Genomic DNA, 18961 nt, shown 5'->3' on the forward strand with positions numbered 1-18961 from the left:
GAGTATGTTCCCATGTGGAGGCCAGTGGATGGTTTTTGGAGAGCCTTGTCAAGTGTGATCCTCCATTATTCTCTGCCATGTTCTCTTGAGATGGGGGTCTCTCCCTGAACTCAGAGCTTGTTGATTTTAGACTAGGCTGCTGGACCCAATGTCTTCCTGACCCACATCCCAACATGCCTTCTTTACCAGCAGCGGTGTTGAGGCAATAGTCATGAGTGACTGTGACCGGTTTTTTTTTTTTTTTTTAACGTGGGTGCCGGGTATCTGAACTAAGGTCCTCACACTTGCTCACCAGTACTCTTACCCATTGAGCCTCCTCCCCAGCACCACCCTGAAGAATGTATACTTCACAGAGAAGTGAATGGGCAGTTACCAGAATCCCTCCTAAACAGAGATCTGTGCTGGGAAAGGTAAGCTGCCATGGATATTTAAAGCCAAAGAAGTTCAAAGTTCATGCTGTTTATTTTATTTTTGTCCAAAAGATATAAAGTATAGGGAGTGAGTACTAATTTTCCATACCCTTTTTGACTGAATCAAGTAGGGCTTTTGGAGTGTACACACTTTAAGTCTTCTGAGGAGCTGGGCAACCTCAATGTCCTTGATTATAAAAACTGGGCTGCTCACTATTTACCTTAACTCACGGATCTGGTTTCCACTGACCTACCAATGTCCCCGAAGCTCAGCCAGCCCCACCTGTACAGCTGGCCTTCATGACAGGCTGCCCAGCTTCCTTGTGGGGTGACACTCCTGCTGGGACTCTCCTTGAAGAGTCAAGTGATTTGAAAAGTGCCAGATCACATTTGTAGCTGATGTGAAGAAGCCGCATTAAAAGCATTACAAGGACTCTCCTCTCGGTTGCTCTTCGGAGTTTAGGGGAAACTGATGAATCTGACCTTGGAAACGGCTGATTGTACCATTGAAGCAAAGTGATTGAGCGAACAGAGGCTGCAACAGGGGCCGGAGCCTGGCTCTCCCACTGATGAATCTTAGCATCTTTCGTCTGTCAGCTCCACCTCTTTGCAGTAGACAGCAGAGATCCAAGCGTTAGACTATAGCAGAAAGAAGGGTGACAGAGATTGAAAATTTGAGCTTGGGGACTTGGTCTTCACTGCCCCTTGGTTGTCATGCCCAAGCCTCCCCTGGCAAATGCCCTTGTAGTGCTGAGGATAAACCCAGGGCCTCACAGCTGCCAGGCTCAGGGCCTGAGCTATGCTCACATCCCTCTGGCCTCGTTCTGATTCAGCCTGTGCATCCTTAGGAGAGTAATCTTTAAACCTCTCTAAACCATGAGGGTTTAATTTTTTAAATTAATTGTTCTTGGCGTGTATATGATATACATGTGGGTGTTCGTGTCACAGTGCATGTATCAGAGGACAATTTTGTGGAGTCAGTTATCTCCTCCCACCCGGGCGTGGGTTCTGGGGATTGAACTCACATCTCCAGGTTTACGTGGCAAGGACCTTTACTCACTGTACCATCACTCTGGCCCTCCTTAGAGTTTTCATTTTTTCAGCGAAGATTATATTTTCCTTGTAGGAATGATTGTGAGAATAAAGTTTATATGGTATCTTCAGAAAAATCTACAGAGAGGAGAAAGGTCTACATAGAGATGAATTGTACCTGACTGTGAGGCAGAAATACTGGCTTCGTGAAGTCTGAAATACTTTCAAACTGTTTCAGAATAAAAAGTTATTTTTTTTAAGGTAGACTTAAAAAAAAAAAAAAATGGCTGGGTGGCCATGGTGCACGCCTTTAATCCCAGCACTTGGGAGGCAGAGCCAGGCGGATCTCTGTGAGCTGGAGGCCAGCCTGGTCTCCAAAGTGAGATCCAGGACAGCCACGGCTTTACACAGAGAAACCCTGTATCAAAACCAAAACCAAACCAAATGAATGAACATCAATGCTACTTAGAGTTGTAGTTGTTTATACATATGGCGGTGCCTGCTTGCTCGTGCGTCCTCATAATCAGCCTTGCCTCTCAGAGCTGCCCAGCCAGTCAGAAAATGAATCGGGTATGCTGAATCCGACACTGGTGTATTGGTAGACATCTTTAGGTGGGTTTAGATTATCTTTAGGTGGGTTTTATTGTCTGGAGAGCACAGAAGCCAGCTTGTCTATGAAAACTTCTCCAGGAGGCTGGGGGCACTGGGACAGCTTTCTCTGCTGTCCTCCTTAGTGACTCTCTGCTCCCCCAGCTCCCTGCTGAGTCTCCCTTCCTAATTATCCCTTAGCAGCTGGTCCTGGTCTGTGAGAATTGAAGGACGGTCCACAGGTCCAGGGGTGCAAAGCTCTGAGAGGGGAGGGATGAAGGGAAGAAGATGATGTACCAGTGTCCTGTGGAGAGCTGTGTAACTGCACACAGATGGGAAATAAATTTGTATGCCTACCCGAAGACTCGCCAAAGTGGGTCATAAATCCATTGCTGCTGATAAAAATGACAGTGATGGACCAAGAAGCTAGAGTAGTGGGTTCACAGTCTTCCTCATGCTGCAACCCTGTAGTACATACAGTTCTTCAGGCTGTGACCCCCACCAGGCCTACAATTATTTCCATTGCTACTTCATAACTGTAATTTTGCTGGTGTTATGAATATTAATGTAAATATCTGCGTTTTCGGATGGTCTTAGGTGACGCCTGTGAAATGGTGATTTGACCCCCAAAAGGGGGTCATGACCCACAGGTTGAGAACTGCTGAGCTAGAGAGATGGCTCAGTAGCTAAGAAAAGGACCCAACTCTGAATCCCAGCACACATGTTGGAGGGCTTACAACCTCCTGTAAACCCTGGTTCCAGGAAATACAACAGCCTCTGATGGCCTCCAAGAGCACCCATATACACGTGGCATATGCTCACAAAGACACAGACACATAAATAAAAATAAAATAAATCTTGAAAAACAAAAAGAAAAGGAAAAAGGAACCCATGAAACAAACAAGTTTGACTCAAATATTGAGTGTGCTTAGATGTGCATTCCAAAAGCTTGCTCGGCAGCTGTTGCATATCAATCTACTCTAAAAACAAAATTTATCACCACCATCTGTAGAAGCAAAAATTAGAGATGGATTTTATAGTCTGCAGCCTGTCTCCTAACAATGCCATACTTAGTAGCGATATATGAACTGATCATGAAGACACACAATTCATTAAAAGGATTTTTAACAAATGGTTTAATAGGCACAACATGGTTGGTATGGGGGTTTTTTGTATTTTGATCAGTCATGTTTGAACAGTTGAATTAATCATCTTAATCTATTTTGATATTCAGAGGCTGTGTTCTTAAAAAGAAAATCAGTGAAGCTATCTTAAAATTAAGTTTACATATGTTCATGCTAGAGGATGTGATATAGTGAAGCTATCTCAAAATTAAGTTTACATATGTTCATGCTAGAGGATGTGATATAGTGATTAGTACATACTCCAGCACAATTACATCAAGAAAAAGTGTCCAGGGAGTGGGGTGCACAGATATCTCAGAGGAAGGCTGAACAGTATTAAATTCCTCTTATCAACCCTCTTTAAACATTTAGGTCTGGGGAAATACTCCGTTGGCAGAGCCCCTGCTGTGCAATTTGGGGACCTGATTCCAATCCCCAGAATCCAGGGAAAGCACAGGATTTACACTTGTAATCTCTGTAGAAATAGTCCAATCTCTGGGGCTTAAATTTACAAAAATGTAATTCTCAGTTTTAAAAATAGAAAATTAGGCCTTTAATCCCAGGACTCCGGGAGGCAGAGGCAGGCAGATCTCTGTGAGTTCGAGGCCAGCCTGGTCTACAAAGCAAGTTCCAGGAAAGACGCAAAGCTACACAGAGAAACCCTGTCTCGAAAAGGAATCCATGGGCTAATCTTTGATACCCCTGGCCTACAGCATCCTAGATGGTTTATACCATAACGGGTCATAAACAATACACTGCATCTCTGAGGCATACTTGAGGCCATTAACGTGGTGTTTGCCTTTGGTCCACAGGACGGTCTAACGCCGCTGCATTGTGGGGCAAGAAGTGGCCATGAGCAGGTGGTAGAGATGTTACTTGACAGAGCCGCGCCCATCCTTTCAAAAACCAAGGTAAGGTCTTCAGTTTCTGAACAGCACTGTGTACTCAGACCTGATTCTTTTCACTTGAGCCTTTGGCATGAGAGGAAAGCCTGGGGACAGCAACTATTAAATAGAGCGTAAGCTCATCCGATTTTTAGAGGAGCTCGAAATCAGTTTGAGGACAGGGAAATGGCTCAGAGGACAAAGGCTTGCTCTGCCATCATGAGGACTATGCGCCAGGTCACCAGCACCCACGGAAAAGCTATATAAACCAGTCAGGTGTGGGGGCCACCTGCCATCCCAGCATTCAAGAGGGCAGAGACAGAAAAATCTCCCTGCAAGCTTGCTAGCTAGACTAGCCAGAACTGCTATGAAGTGGGTTCAGCAAGAGACCCTCTCTCAAGAAACCAAGTGGAAGGTGACTGATCGAGGCAGACTATTGACAGTGGACTTCAGGCATCTGCACGCATGCACAAGGGCATGCACACCTACACACATGCAAACACACACACACACACACACACACACACACACACACACACACACACAAAATATGTTTAGGTTTATGAAGCCTTTCTGTATAATGTGTTCTACAGCAAAGCCATGTTTCCATTTGTTATTTTTGGTCTGTGAGGCTTACTGGTTCATGTTACGCAGCGAGACTTCCAGAGCTCGGCGACTGCTGCTTTAAACAGACTAAAGATCGACTTTCTGGCTGGGTTTTGAGTCTTTTTCTACACTCCACCCCCAGTTCATTTCTTGAGAGTTCCTAGGCTAGGGCTGGAGGGTTCAGCTCAATGGTAGGCTGCTAAGCCTTGGTCAGCATGTCCATGTGCAGGTGTGTGCATGCTCAGGGTCTCTCAATGAGAAAAGCTGGTCCCTGAGGCTGGGCGAGCAAGCAAGCTTTGGGATGAGCAAGCAAGCTTTGGGGCGAACAAGCAAGCTTTGGGGCGAGCAAGCAAGCTTTGGGGCGAGCAAGCAAGCTTTGGGGCGAGCAAGCAAGCTTTGGGGAGCCTCTTGTCTGTCCTAGCGCTGCGATGCCAGGTGCATGCTGCCACGCCTGGCTTTTTATGTGGGTTCGAGGGGATCAAACTCAGAGCCTGAGCATGGTGCAGGAAGCATTTTGGCAATTGTGCCCTCTCCCTGACCAACCACAGAGACCTTTCTGACTCTCTGACCTACCTGTGCTCACCAGGTCCTTAAGTCAGTATCATCTATCTGAGCAGGCTTCCCTTCCCACTGGCACTCTTTACACTGTTCAGAAAGAACCTCTCTGGTGCAGTTGGCACATACTTGCTGCCCGGGCTGGTCCTTCCTACATCAGTTGCCAATCAATACAAACCCCTGCAGACAGGCCCCAGGCTGGTCCGATTTGGGCACTCTTACAGTTGAGACTCGCAGCATGGGAGACTCGATGGTAAAATCTCACTGGGATAGAGCCCTCTGTCTGTTTTTGACACTGCTTCCCACTCATAGTCTCCAGAAAGTCACGTGTTCTCTCCGATTTGTTTACTCAGCCCTCCCTCTCAGATGACAGGGAAACATACAGCAAAGGAGGATTTGGCAGATGTGAGGGAGCACAGATGTCTGTGGGTGGCAGTGTCAGATGGGAAATGTCCCAGCCCTGGGCAACACCTTTAGTGTCTTCTTCGGTTCAGAATGTTGGAGGGGAATACTTTAGGCCTGAACATCCTAATTCCCCAGTAGTGGCCCAAGTATTTGAAGTCATATCAATATTTATTGAGCTTTTTTTTAATATGCTGAACTCTCTGCTAGGCAGTTTGGGAATATATTATCATACATTTCTTGCCTGTAAGCAGTACAAATACCTAGTAGTGTGGGGAAGGCTAAGTGATTTCACATTGCTTTGTCCTGGAGTTTTTCATAAATGCAATAAATGCAGAGTTAATAACTGGTCTTGGAGAATTCAGACACACCTGGTTTCCCAGGGATGTTTGCCACATCTTTAAAAACCGTTGATAACTTTTTTTTTTTTAAACTGAATTTGCTGTTATGAGAAAGGAATGGGTTTGTTTGGTTTAGTTGATGTGCTAAAATATATTAGTAATTTTAGATCTCCTCATGGTTAATGGGCCTGCTTGAAAAGCTCCCAGGCTGGCCCACTTTGCTTCCCTACTCACCTGAAGCTTTAAAGACTTGACATTGACCTAACCCACCTTGCTTCACTTTCTTTGGAAAAACATCCACTGGAGAGTGAATGGCATTCCAGACATTTTTCCCTTTGGTTCTGTGGATTGAACCTAAGGCCGCCTTTCTTCATTTCTTCTTGAAATAAATCTTCAGCGTCTTCACCCAGCACATGACTATGATGAAAACCAAGTTGATTTAAGCTGAGGTCACATTACTGTGCCTGTGGTCAGTGGCCTCCTTTTACTCACTGTTGACACACGGGGGCACCAGATTGCTAGAAATGGATGAGGGTTTCCCTGCTGCCCTGTGAGATGAAATAATGAGGTGGTGTATCTGGAGCGCTGTACTTTTCTAGACATCTGCAAGGGTAAAACCAATAATAAACCAGTGGCTGCTAATCAGATCTCCCTTTGATTGATTGATTGATTGATTGATTGATTGATAGTTTCAAAGAATAAGAAATCCTACTATGAATAAATGCAGTGACTTTCTGGGCTCCAGTACAATCCATATAAATTTTAAATTGGGGAGAAAAATTACCCTGGACAGTTTGCTTTTCATTGATGTGAGAAAGGGAAGATTTTCAAAGCAGGTACCATCCAAAACAATTGTCAACCCCTTTTAAAACTGAAGAATTCGCTGGGCAGTGGTGGTACATGCCTTTAATCCCAGCACTCGGGAGGTGGAGCCAGGTGGATCTCTATGAGTTCAAGGCCAGCCTGGGCTACAAATCGAGTTCCAGGAAAGGCGCAAAGCTACACAGAGAAACCCTGTCTCGGAAAAAACAAACAAACAAACAAACAAAACCCAAAGAATTAGAGTTTTTAACATGTTCGTGTTTGTTCTGTATTTGGCTTCTTTGAGTTAAAAAGGCAAAACAATTGAGTCTTCTTTTCCTTATGTGTTCCAGAATGGACTGTCTCCATTGCACATGGCCACACAAGGAGACCATTTAAACTGCGTCCAACTCCTCCTGCAGCACAATGTGCCCGTGGACGATGTCACCAACGACTACCTGACGGCTCTCCACGTAGCCGCCCACTGTGGCCATTACAAAGTTGCCAAGGTTCTTTTGGATAAGAAAGCTAACCCCAATGCCAAAGCCCTGGTGAGTTGTCCAGCCGTCCAGCCTGAGTGCCTCACTGTGGGCACATGGAGCCTTGCGTGTGGAGGGATTGCCCTTCCAGAGATAAAGATAAGATAGTGCCCGGAATCAGTGTACTTGTTCATCTTTGCAAATGTCCTTGGAAGTGGACAGAGCCTCCTGACAGCTGACAGCTCTTCAGGGTCTCACCCATGTTCCTCACTAGTGAAAGCTTCATGCTACACAGTTGCAAAAAGACTGACATGACCAGCTTCACCTGGAAAAGTCACCAGTCCTTGAGTTAGACACTGAATGATTTTGTTGTTGCTTTTCTGACACATAAAATCTTGAAGCAAACCAGGCATGACAGCTTAAACCTCTTATCCCAGCAGGAGGCTGAGGCAGGAGGATTACTGTGAGTTCAAAACCAGCCTGATTTAGAGAGTGAGACTTTGTTTTTTTGGGAAAATATGTATGTATATATATATAAAGAGATCTGAGTTCACGGCCAGCTAGGTCTATATAGCAAGTTCCAGGCCAGCAAGAGCTACACAGTGAGACCCTGTCTTAAAAATAATGTTAATATTTGTCTAAGAATTTGTGAGCTGAAATGATGTTAACCTTCGATTTTTCTCTATAAGACAATGTTACTGTTAAAATAAATAATCCTTAGTAAGGTGTTGATATTTCATTCAGAATAAGCACTTTGCACTTTAGAAAAGCCATTGATGTACTACTGGTCATTTCGAGGTAAAGGTTGTAACTGCATCCGGCTCACCCCTGCAGGCAGGTTTCTGCTTCCCTCAATCCTGCATTATTCTTCAGAGCTCTAGAGACTCTAGCCGCTGCCCTTCAGGGGCCTGAAATTCAGGGTGGGGGAGGGGGTTGGAATTCCATATGTGGCAGGCAGCTACTTTGTATTATCATCTCAACCATTTCCATGTCCTCGGGAGCTGTTTGACCTGCCCTGTGTGTCAAAAGCCTCTGCATTCTGAGAAGGGAGGGGAGCCCTGAGTGACCATGACTCACTCTTTTTTCCATATGAGAAAAAAAAAAAAAAAAAAAAAATGGCCTTAAAGCTGGGCGTGTGCCTCACTCTCATTTTCCTATGACTAAAGTTTTCCCAACAGAGGGGCATTGTAGTCAGTTACCCTGGGATGAACTATGGTCAAAGAAATGGTCCCAGGAACCTCCGTGGAAGCACCTGCTGTGGCTTTGACCTCAGCCCATCTGGTGGACCTTGGTATTGTACACTTCCCAACCACCAGCTGAAATGGGTGGCCCTGTCTCAGCTGTTGGGCAGAACAGTCTATTGGGTAATTTGTTTAGAAGCCAATTCTTTTATGAGATGAAACATTAGAGCAAATGAGCTAAGTATTATTGAGTCATCTAAGTTCTGGTGTCTTTGGAGTAAGCTTGTGCTCAAGTTTTGTTTTGTTTTTCAAGACAGGGTCTCTCTCTATGGCCCTGGCTATCCTGCAGCTCTCCCTGTAGACCATGTTAGCTTCAAACTCAGAAATCCCCCTGTCTCTGCCTCCTGAGTGCTGGGGTGAAAGGCTGCACCACCACAGACCAGCCTTGTGCTAGAAGAATAAACGAATCGAGCGCTTGTAAATAGCAATGTCCTGTCACCGAGGGGACAAGTCAGAACAGGCCCTGGCGAAGGCTGGCTATGCAAACAGACTTCTGCTCACTGTGCTGGTTTTTCCCGAGCTGGTTTTGTATTTGTCCTGGGACAGAAGAGGGAACATTCGCTCCATAACTCAATTCATGGAAGAATGGCAAGTGCTCAGTGAACGTACCCTGGTCCCCAGCTACTGAGTCTCAGGAGGTCCAACCTCAGATCTAACGCTTATGGGGGTCCAGGTAAAAGGCAGGACACTAATGTCTCTCTCGAAGACAAATCCATTCTCCCAGAATATATGATTTTGACGGTCTACGTTGACAAATCTGGGTGGTGGTGATTTTGGTAAGGCTTGGGATTCTTGGAGAGTTGCCCAGAGGCAGGAAGAGAGTGGATACTTGAGAGTCTTAGTAAAGTCAACCAGGGTTAATATGAGGGACTAACTGGCTAGAGTGAGGTCAGGCCGTTCAGGTGTGGCACAGGCATTTAAAGACACACACACACATACCCCACTGCCACCAAAGAGAGAGAGAGAGAGAGAGAGAGAGAGAGAGAGAGAGAGAGAGAGAAAAGGACATTAGCTAGTGTGGTGGCACATGGCTACAATCTCAACCACCTAAAGAGGAAAGTAGGAGGGTTGGAGAGATGGTTCAGTGGTTAGGAGTGCTAGCTGCCCTTCCAGAGGACCCAGGTTCAATTCCCAGCACCCACACAACAGCTTAGAACTGTTTGTAACTCCAGTTCCAGGGGACTCTGCCTTCCACGGGGCATTGTGTGCACCCAGTACACAAGCATACATGCAGCACCCATACACATAAAATAATAATGTAAAAATGAAACCTGTCAGGAGATATATGTCTGAGTCTAGCCTGGCCTGCATCATGAGACTCTGAGTCAAAAATCAAAGTAAGAGGCTGGAGAGATGGCTCAATGGTTAAGAGCCCTGGCTGCTCTTCCAGAGGACCCGGGTTCAATTCTCGGCACCCACATGACAATTCACAACTGTCTGTCACTCCAGTTCTGGGGGGATTCAACACCCTCATTCATTGGGCAAAACTCCAATGAACATGAAATAAAAATAAATAACTCATTAATATATATTTTAAATTTTTTTTAAAGGTTGTTAGAAATCATTTCTCACAGTGAACTCCAAAATAAGGAAGTGTATGAATGATTTGCCTTTCCCTACTAGGAACCTAGAACCAACTTATACTTCCCGCTTACAACCACCTGGGAACGTTAATAGGAACCGGTCCAGACTCCTTTTCCTCCCAGGAAAGAAGAGCCATGTATTTAAACTCTTGTGGTTTTGAAGTCTGCAGGGCACCTCAGTTCCCTAGCTGCCTTTTGCTGCCTACAGTGGAAGTGACTTCCACAGAATGGAGCTAAGTAGATCTCTGCGTTTGTCCCTTTACAGAACGGCTTCACCCCTCTCCACATCGCCTGCAAAAAGAACCGGATCAGAGTCATGGAACTCCTTTTGAAGCACGGTGCATCTATACAAGCTGTAACCGAGGTGAGAGGAGGGCATTTTGGGGGTTCAGGGGACAGGAGGGTATAGCTTCAGCAGTGAGGGGAGAGTGTCCCCTTCAGGGAAGTAGCTAGTTCTGCTTGTTACCGTCACAAGCCACATTCTTCACTCTTCGCTGAGAGGGCTCTCGAGATTGAGGGGGGGACAGACACGGGTGTGAGTGAGTGTGTAAGCAGATGATGTCAGTGTACCCCAGGACAGAAGTATAGTTCAGAACATGCAAAGTGCAGGCTCCGCTGTGCAACCTGAGATCAGTCTTGTGTGATCTGAGATCAGTCTGGCGCACACTATTTCTCTAGTGGAGGCAGTTTGTCTTTTTAGGGGCATCTCCATTGTCATCTCTTGGGTAGAGGCTGGCTGAGCCATTGATGATGCACACTTGGCTGCAGCTAGCCGGCTGAAAATGTCAGTGTGCCTAGGCTGAGAAACCCGTTTGTTCCTGTGCTATGAGAGCATAAAGATCGTTCTGTGTGGAGGTTTATAGTGAACAAAGTATGGAAGTGCTGCAGTTGGGAGCAGAGAAGCCCTGTGTGTCTTTCCTCTGAACCTGCCCGGAGAACCATCCTTGTGAGTCAGCACTGCCTCTCCACATAGCACACAGTCCTGTGTCGCCCTCTCCAGAAATGCCCCACCCCACTCCACCTCTCCACCTTCCCATCTCCAAGGAACTCAGCTGCAAATTCCAGCCTCTGCTCTTCTCTTACAGCAGGTCTGTGTGTCGTACTCATTTGCCAGGCTGGTCCTGCCTATCTGGGCCACTTTCCCCAGGAAATCTGCCCTTACTGCTTGCCTGGCCCTGGGTGTGCTCCGTGGGACAGCACATGCCTGCTTCTTACCCATTTGTCGTGTCTGTGACCCTGTGGCTCCCATGACTCCAGAGCCTTCAGACCAAGCACCCCTGTCCTCACAAGCCCACAGTTCAGAAAGTCTTGCTGAATGTTTGAGACTAGGACACAAATCTCCTGCAACCGCTGCTTGTATATGTGGCATTTTTGTCTTGCCTCAAAAACCCTTCTAAATTCTCAACACACAGTGGTTAGAAAAACCGGTGCAAATCTACCCTATCATGAGATTTGTGTCGATGTGTTAGGTACCCTGGTGTTTTTTGTACATAACAGTGATTGTATCTCAGCGTAGGGAAACCCTTTAGAGGTCAGAATTGACTCTGACAAACATTGGATTGAAGTTGTGTTAGCGACTGGCCAGTGCTGAGAAGTCTCTACCAGACTCTAGCTCCCTGAGAACTTGAGAGAGCGGTTCCCTGACACCTGACTCCCCTGTTGATGGAAAAGAGTGCCAAACTATAACAAAAACTCCCCTGTCCTCCTCTTCTTAAGCCTTCACTATTTGGAGGCTGGGCAGGCAGACTTTACCTTCTTTCATCATTTACTTTTATAGGTACATGTATATATGTGTGTTGTATATATGTGTGTATGTATATTGCATGCGTATACATTAGTGTTTTATAGATAGATAGATAGATAGATAGATAGATATGATAGATAGATAGATAGATAGATAGATAGATATGAACCTACAGCCTTACCCGTGCTGGGCAATACTCTACCACAGCACTTCAGAACCAGCCCTGTCACATATTTTTTGACATATCTCAAATATCTATAGAGATTAACTATACTTTCTCTTTCTTTAAAAATAAAGGCCAATTTTTCCATTCATATTATTTTTATCAGTTTCATGTTATAAGCTAATTAGATTCTGCAAATTCAAAATGGAACAAAGCCACATGAGCAGCACAAGGAAAGTGAAGTGCTTCATGTGATTCTTGTCCTGAGTCTTTAATTCTTTTTTAACTTCTCTATTTATACCTTCTTATCCATGGACATATTCAATAGAAAAACCCTGAGAATCTGTCAGTTCTGCTTCATACTGAAAAGTGTTCAGGGGAGGCGGTATATATGTCCCCAGAGTTTGAAGCATTGAGTCTTTCATTCATTTGCAATACTTGTAGAGTTAACATATCAAATGTTCGGGAGGCCTGCCATTGGTTTTCTCTTTGTTAGAGGGATGGTTTGCATTGGCTGCTTTATGTATCATAGGTTCCATTTATTCAGAGTTCATGGGAATTCCAAGTCCAGAATAGTATTTGAATTAGTAGCCACCATTTTACTAATGTGTATGTTATCACCGTGCCCCACATACAAAGACTCAAATGGACAATGAAAGTTCTATAATAAGGAACTTTATTTCTCTTTAGACTTTTTCTTAAATCTCTATCAAAATTATAAAATGTTTCTTTCTTTAATAGACATGATGTTAAGTCTTTCATAATCACAGATCTTACTTTAAGGAAGTAACAGTTGTGCTGATATATTCACCTCATAGAATCTGTGACATATGGTGACTTTCTTAATGTCTTTCCATTTGCCCTCTGAGCTGGTTAAGATGGATGCATGGATTGTGGATGAGTGGAGGAATGAATAAATGGGTAGATAGAGTGAATGAGTAGATGGATGGATGGAAGGGTGGGTGGGTGGGTGGGTGGATGGATGGGTGGGTGGGTGGATGGGTGGGTGGGTGGGTGGATGGGTGGATGGATGGATGGGTGGATGGGTGGATAGATGAATAGATGGATGAGTGGACATGTGGGTAAATGTATAGGTATATGGATGGAAGCAGGCAGACAGGCAGGCAATCACATGATCAAGCCCCTTGCATGATAAGCCAACAACCACCATTTTCTTCCTTCCTCTTTAGTCTGGCCTTACCCCAGTCCATGTTGCTGCCTTCATGGGACATGTAAACATTGTGTCACAGCTAATGCATCATGGAGCCTCCCCAAACACCACCAATGTGGTAAGTACCCTTAACAAAGAAGTTCAGTAGTGAGTTTTTAAGATGCTGAAAAAAAGTGGCTTTTATGTACTTACATATTTACTATAAGTAAGCTTATTATTCCTAAGTAATCATGAACTTATTACTTCAGATATAGAGTTTGAAAACATCTTTGGTTTCCTTGGCTTCGAAGGCAAGATCCTGTCAATATTCACTTGACTAAAAATTGTGAAGATTTAAGAAATGTGTCCATTAATATCGCAAGGACATTACCACTGGATACTAGAGTAGAATTGCAGTGCTATAGTATTCTTTGAGAGAATGCATCAAAGTACTGCATGTTGAAGGTATGATTCACACAGTGTCATCATACATGTGAAGACATAATTACACGTAACTTCGAAGTCATTTGCTTTAGAAGGGTTCTAGCATGTTGTAACAATCCCACAATCTGAGTGAACAGGCAATGCTCCCCCACACTGAGCATCACCATGAAACCCATGAGATGATTTAGGATAATAATTTCCTGCTCCCCCTGAGCATGCTGTGCCATCCGACATTGTTTTACAGACTTTCAAATTCAGCATCATCCTTTTAACACAATGGACTGCAGGCACAAGACCGCCCATTTAACTCACAAGCAATAAAGAAGGGAAAATAAGCAATAGTCATCACAGAGGGGATGGGCTGTGAGGTCTTAGACATGCACTTGTGTGGGGTTAAATCCAGGTGTTATTTTCCTTCATAAAGCACAGTGTGTAACAAAGCAAACAACATCCTCAGCTCCTTTCCAATAAGCACATGGCATGTCTCCTGTGAGGACACCTTCCTGTCTGTCCATTCAGATAGATGGCCTGTTGAGCAAAGCTTGTTTTTATCAGTCACTTAAGGATGGGTTTTGCTCGTGTGTTTGGTTTTTATTATTGCTTATATGTCAGGGTATGCTCTCTGTCATATTGTCATTTTTGTTGAATGAATAAGCTGGGTTAGAGACTATGGAGTGAAAGGGTAGGGTAGGTGTGGGCCAGTGCCCCTCATGGTGGTACCAAGAAATGCCCCCAGTCGGTTATTTGGAAACTGACAGGCAGAAGAGAAACATCCGATTTTTATCTCTTTAGGTCACTGGAGGCAGGCCACATCTGACCCTCAGTGTGGTTTTGGTGCCCCTGTACAGTGTTTATTTTTAATCCTGAGAGACGGTATTTAAGAACTGATAAATTGACACTGATATCCAGACTGCCAGTTCTTTGAAAATAGGATGATGTGCCACGGTGAGGCTGGCATCCAGCACAGCTTGACTGTGAGTGCAGGTTAGGTGGGCATGGGCCTCTCACCGTAAGCTTGCTCACCTACCCTACTTCATCACTTGCGCCTCTTTCCCATGCTGTGAGCATTGGTACCTTTTCTACCTTAAGGACGCCTTGCTATAGACCCCTGAGCTGTGCTTCTGACAGCATCAGCGGCGGTGGGGCTCCTCGAGGTTACACCACGTCCTTGACACCCTGGCACAGCTTCCTGCGAAAAATTTTATGTGTTTATTTTCCTGTATCTGCAGCAAGGAAGTGCTCGGGGCATGTTGTGTGTGTGTGTGTGTGTGTGTGTGTGTGTGTGTGTGTGTGTGTGAGAGAGAGAGAGAGAGAGAGAGAGAGAGAGAGAGAGAGAGAGAGAGAGAAACAGTCACTATAACCTCATGTCAACAAAGCCTTCATTTTGAGAGTTGCTATTCATTGACTTTGGCTTCTGTTCCCCAGAGAGGAGAAACAGCGTTGCACATGGCGGCTCGGTCGGGCCAAGCCGAAGTGGTGCGGTATCTGGTACAAGATGGAGCTCAGGTAGAAGCAAAAGCTAAGGTAAGGCAAGACACAGACCCTTAAAACTGAAACTGAGGTGGAAGCCCGGGGTTCAGTCAACCTCCAGGTGAATGCTTACTGCCTCTCACAAACAGGTTCTATTCATAAGACCTCCCAGTGATAAAGAATCACATAAAAATAATCTACCATCATAGCCATTCAGCTGAGTAGCCCAGCTATGGAAAATAAGGAACTGCCCTGGGCACGTTACAAACCCCTAGCAGGTTAGGAACCGGATCTAGGCATGTCCAAAGCTCTTCATACTGAGATGATCCTAGGGAGGAAGTTTCTAGAACAATCACAGCCTGTAAACATGAGTCCACATTTTGGGTTGACTTATATGTCAGTTGGCACAGCCTCAAGAGGAAAAGGGATGTGGTTTTCTTTCCCTTCTATAAAAATGAGACCATAATGCCCAGACATTGATGAGAGATGTGAAAGATTGGCTCATATCAGAAGTCCAAGCATTTGGGAGGCTGAACTACCACACCCAGCTGAATAATTTCTTAACTTTTTGATTTTCCTTCAGTGGCATCCAGGTAGGGATCCTGAAGTGTAGCTTGAAGACCCTGGTCTAGAAGATCACAGCTATACTTCCAACTGAGTAAAACAGAATGACCAAAAAGACAGTATCCTATTATTGATAGTAAGAGCCCTTGCATTCAGGCATGTTGACTACAAACAGCATGTCTAGTTGATATTGCAGATGACATTTATATTTTGAATGTCATGAGGAAGGTATGATGGCTAAGACCAATCTCCTCAGCCTGAAGTTGAATCTTTATCCACCATTGAGCAGCTGAGTTACACTGAGCAAGTTAATTGATGTCTCTATGTTGCATTTTCTTATCTAGAATAGAACTTTTTAAATGCTGCTTCTTGTTATCCCAGATATATAGATATATAAAGCAGGACATAAAACCAATCTTTACTAACCATAAATTGTAAATGTACTTTATATCAACTTTGTGATACACATAGAACCTTAGCATTTATTGAAAAGTGATTCTGCATACTAATGATGAATGTGCTAGTTTATTTTTCATAAACAATTAAATCTCACCTGAATAGTTGATATTCCAGGATATAGAACATCTTCAAAGTTTTTCAGAGTTCACCCATACTTTGATTTCATAATTGTCAATGTTTGAGCTCACTGCTTTGCATAAATACATGCTATAAGATATTGAGGGCCATTTCAGAAATTGTTAGACATTCCATCCTAACTGAGCCAAAAATTCATTTAATGATTGTTTGTGAAACTCAAATCAGCAACACAAACAGTAATTTTAAAAACCAACACTCTGCCACATTCTAATCCATAGATATATTAATGTGATACATGCTTAGGGATGTCAAAAGGAAAATGTTAAAAGTCTTTGGATTCAGCAATTAAACTATGATGTTTCTATAAGAGCAGGAAACATTGTATGTGCAGTGAAGAACGCTGTGGTTCATATCATACAAGAGCATGGAAACTGAACCAGGGTATTTAAGTAGTGTTTGTTGGGCGATGTGTGGCAGGGCCACATGGGCAGTGCAAAGTGCTCATGTTTCATATTCAGGACCAAAGATACAATGAAGCTCTAAAAGAGATGTAGCTGGAGGTTTTTTTTTTTTTTTTGGTCTTTGTCTGGCTCACAGGACAAATTTCTCTCACCTGCCAGTTTCAGGGCCAGTCCCACAGCCGCTCAGACCCAACAACCAAGTAAACACACAGAGACTTATATTGTTTATAAACTGTATGGCCATGGCAGGTTTCTTGTTATCTATTTTTTTTATCTTAAATTAACCCATTTCTAATAATCTATACTTTGTCACATGGCTCATGGCTTACAAGTACCTTACATCTCTTTGTTATGGCAGTGGCAGCTGGCAGTATATCCTTCCTCAGCCTTTTACTTTCCAGAATTCTCTTTTTTGCTTGTCCCACCTATACTTCCTGTCTGGCTACTAGCCAATCAGTGTTTTATTTATTAACCAATCAGAGCAACACATTTGACATACAGAACATCCCACAGCACTTCCCTTTTCTTTTTTTTTAAAAGGAAGGTTTTAACTTTTACATAGTAAAATTATAGATAACAAAACAATTATCAAGCAAGAATTACAGTTATAATATCTAGTCTATTTATAATAACTAGTTGGTAAAAATAAAGAAGATATCCTATGTATCTTATATTTGTGAGTCTAAGGTTTTATATCTAACTTATCTTTTATCATAACTAAGGAAAATTATAACTATCTCTAGTCTCTAACTACATTAAAGACCTCAGAAAGATATAATACTACCTGAGAAATGGGAGAAGGATATAAGCAACTTTTGGGAGTTTTGTAAGAGTAGACAGAGACAGCTGGCAGCATGGACAGTCATCTAAAGTTTTTTGGTAAATTGGGGCATCTGTCTTTAGCCCACAGGCCTAGAGTCTCTCAGTCACTTTTCTCCGACTGGTTGTGTATTCTCTCTGGCATTGTTTGCCACCTTCATGCAAAGAAGTACGCATATTCTCTTCTACCCTTCTCTCTGCCTCTCCTGCCAGAGAGGCTTAAAGAAACTGCTCTGTTTCGGTGGGTAATTCACTTGGAGAAATGATGTGAGACATTTAGGGGTACCTATCTGGACAGATCAGGAAGAGAGGGCTCTCCCACTTGTCTTAAATCCCCTTGGGTACAGGACTCTGTGCATGCTTCATAAGTTTAGGCAGACGCAGCCCTTGCTGCCAGAATGCACAACTTGACAAACCCCAGAAGCAGGACCCCTGCATGGCCCTATTTTGACTTCCTTAGCTTTTGACTTATGGGCAAAGGGTGGCACCCATCAGGCAATAAAGCACTAAAGTCATGTTGAGATGGCTTACAGAAGTAAGAATAACTCCCAGGCATGCGAGCTTTATTCAGATTTGTTCTCATCCCCCCCTGCCCCCACCCACCCCCCAAAAGAGTCACTATAGATTACAAGTGATGTTTTGTGGCAGGTAGTGAAGAGATAACGTAAGGTACAACTGCCTTTCATGTTCTCATACAAAAGTCCAAGGGCCTTTAAGATCCTCCATCCTCGCATCTCCAAACCTTGTAGAAAAGGAGAAATGACGTTCCTCTTAGCATTGAGTTACAGTTGTATGTACCTCAGACATGGGGCAGCTAATGTCCTCTGCATTCTTCATACAGCACCATTGCCTTGCAAGTTCACAAACCTTCTGTCTCTACCTTGCTTTTAGGATGACCAGACCCCACTCCACATTTCAGCCCGACTGGGGAAGGCGGATATAGTGCAGCAACTGTTGCAGCAAGGGGCATCACCCAACGCCGCAACCACTTCTGGGTACACCCCCCTCCACCTTTCGGCCCGAGAGGGGCATGAGGATGTTGCTGCGTTCCTTCTGGACCACGGAGCATCTTTATCCATAACAACAAAGGTATGAGGACTTAGCTCCCGAAGCACACCCTTCCTGGAGTCTCCTGAACAGTGATGGGTTAAGTGGCTGTGGTCCTGGGTCCACGGTGGGACCCCTAGGCTAGTCATGGACATGGCCAGAAAAGCCTTGAATAGCAGGGAAGTAGTTCTTCATGGTTGGAGGAATTTTCTTTTGTTCTTAAGTTTCTCAATATGTCATCTTCTAAGGAGACCTTAATGACATCTAGAATCAGAGGGGATTTTGTTTGTTTGTTTCATTTTGGTTTGCAAATTACTTGAGAGGTTTAAATGGCAGTTTGGAACCCACCTACTGATTTCCTTTGCTGGGATCAAAAACCACTACAAACTCAATCCATTGGTGCTTCTATATAACTTCCTTTCCTTTCTTTCTTTCTTTCTTTTCTTTTTTTTTTCTCTTTTTTTTCCGTTTTGGTTATTGTTTTGGCTTGTTTTGTTTTGTTTTTGAGACAGGGTT

General features: G+C 44.1%; 1 protein-coding gene across 10 annotated transcripts in view; it reads left to right on the top strand.

The window, feature by feature from the left end:
- Ank3 (ankyrin 3) overlaps positions 1-18961 on the top strand; it is a 310708-nt gene that overhangs the window by 151090 nt on the left and 140657 nt on the right. For all 10 annotated transcript variants that reach the window (XM_036167577.1, XM_036167578.1, XM_036167580.1 and 7 more), the window contains 6 exons: positions 3967-4065; positions 7097-7294; positions 10312-10410; positions 13144-13242; positions 14973-15071; positions 18290-18487. In XM_036167577.1, the coding sequence (XP_036023470.1) occupies positions 3967-4065; positions 7097-7294; positions 10312-10410; positions 13144-13242; positions 14973-15071; positions 18290-18487 (792 nt within the window). The remainder of the gene's footprint in view (positions 1-3966; positions 4066-7096; positions 7295-10311; positions 10411-13143; positions 13243-14972; positions 15072-18289; positions 18488-18961) is intronic.

Source organism: Onychomys torridus, chromosome 18 (assembly GCF_903995425.1).
Source record: "Onychomys torridus chromosome 18, mOncTor1.1, whole genome shotgun sequence".
NCBI classification, from domain to species: Eukaryota; Metazoa; Chordata; class Mammalia; order Rodentia; family Cricetidae; genus Onychomys; species Onychomys torridus.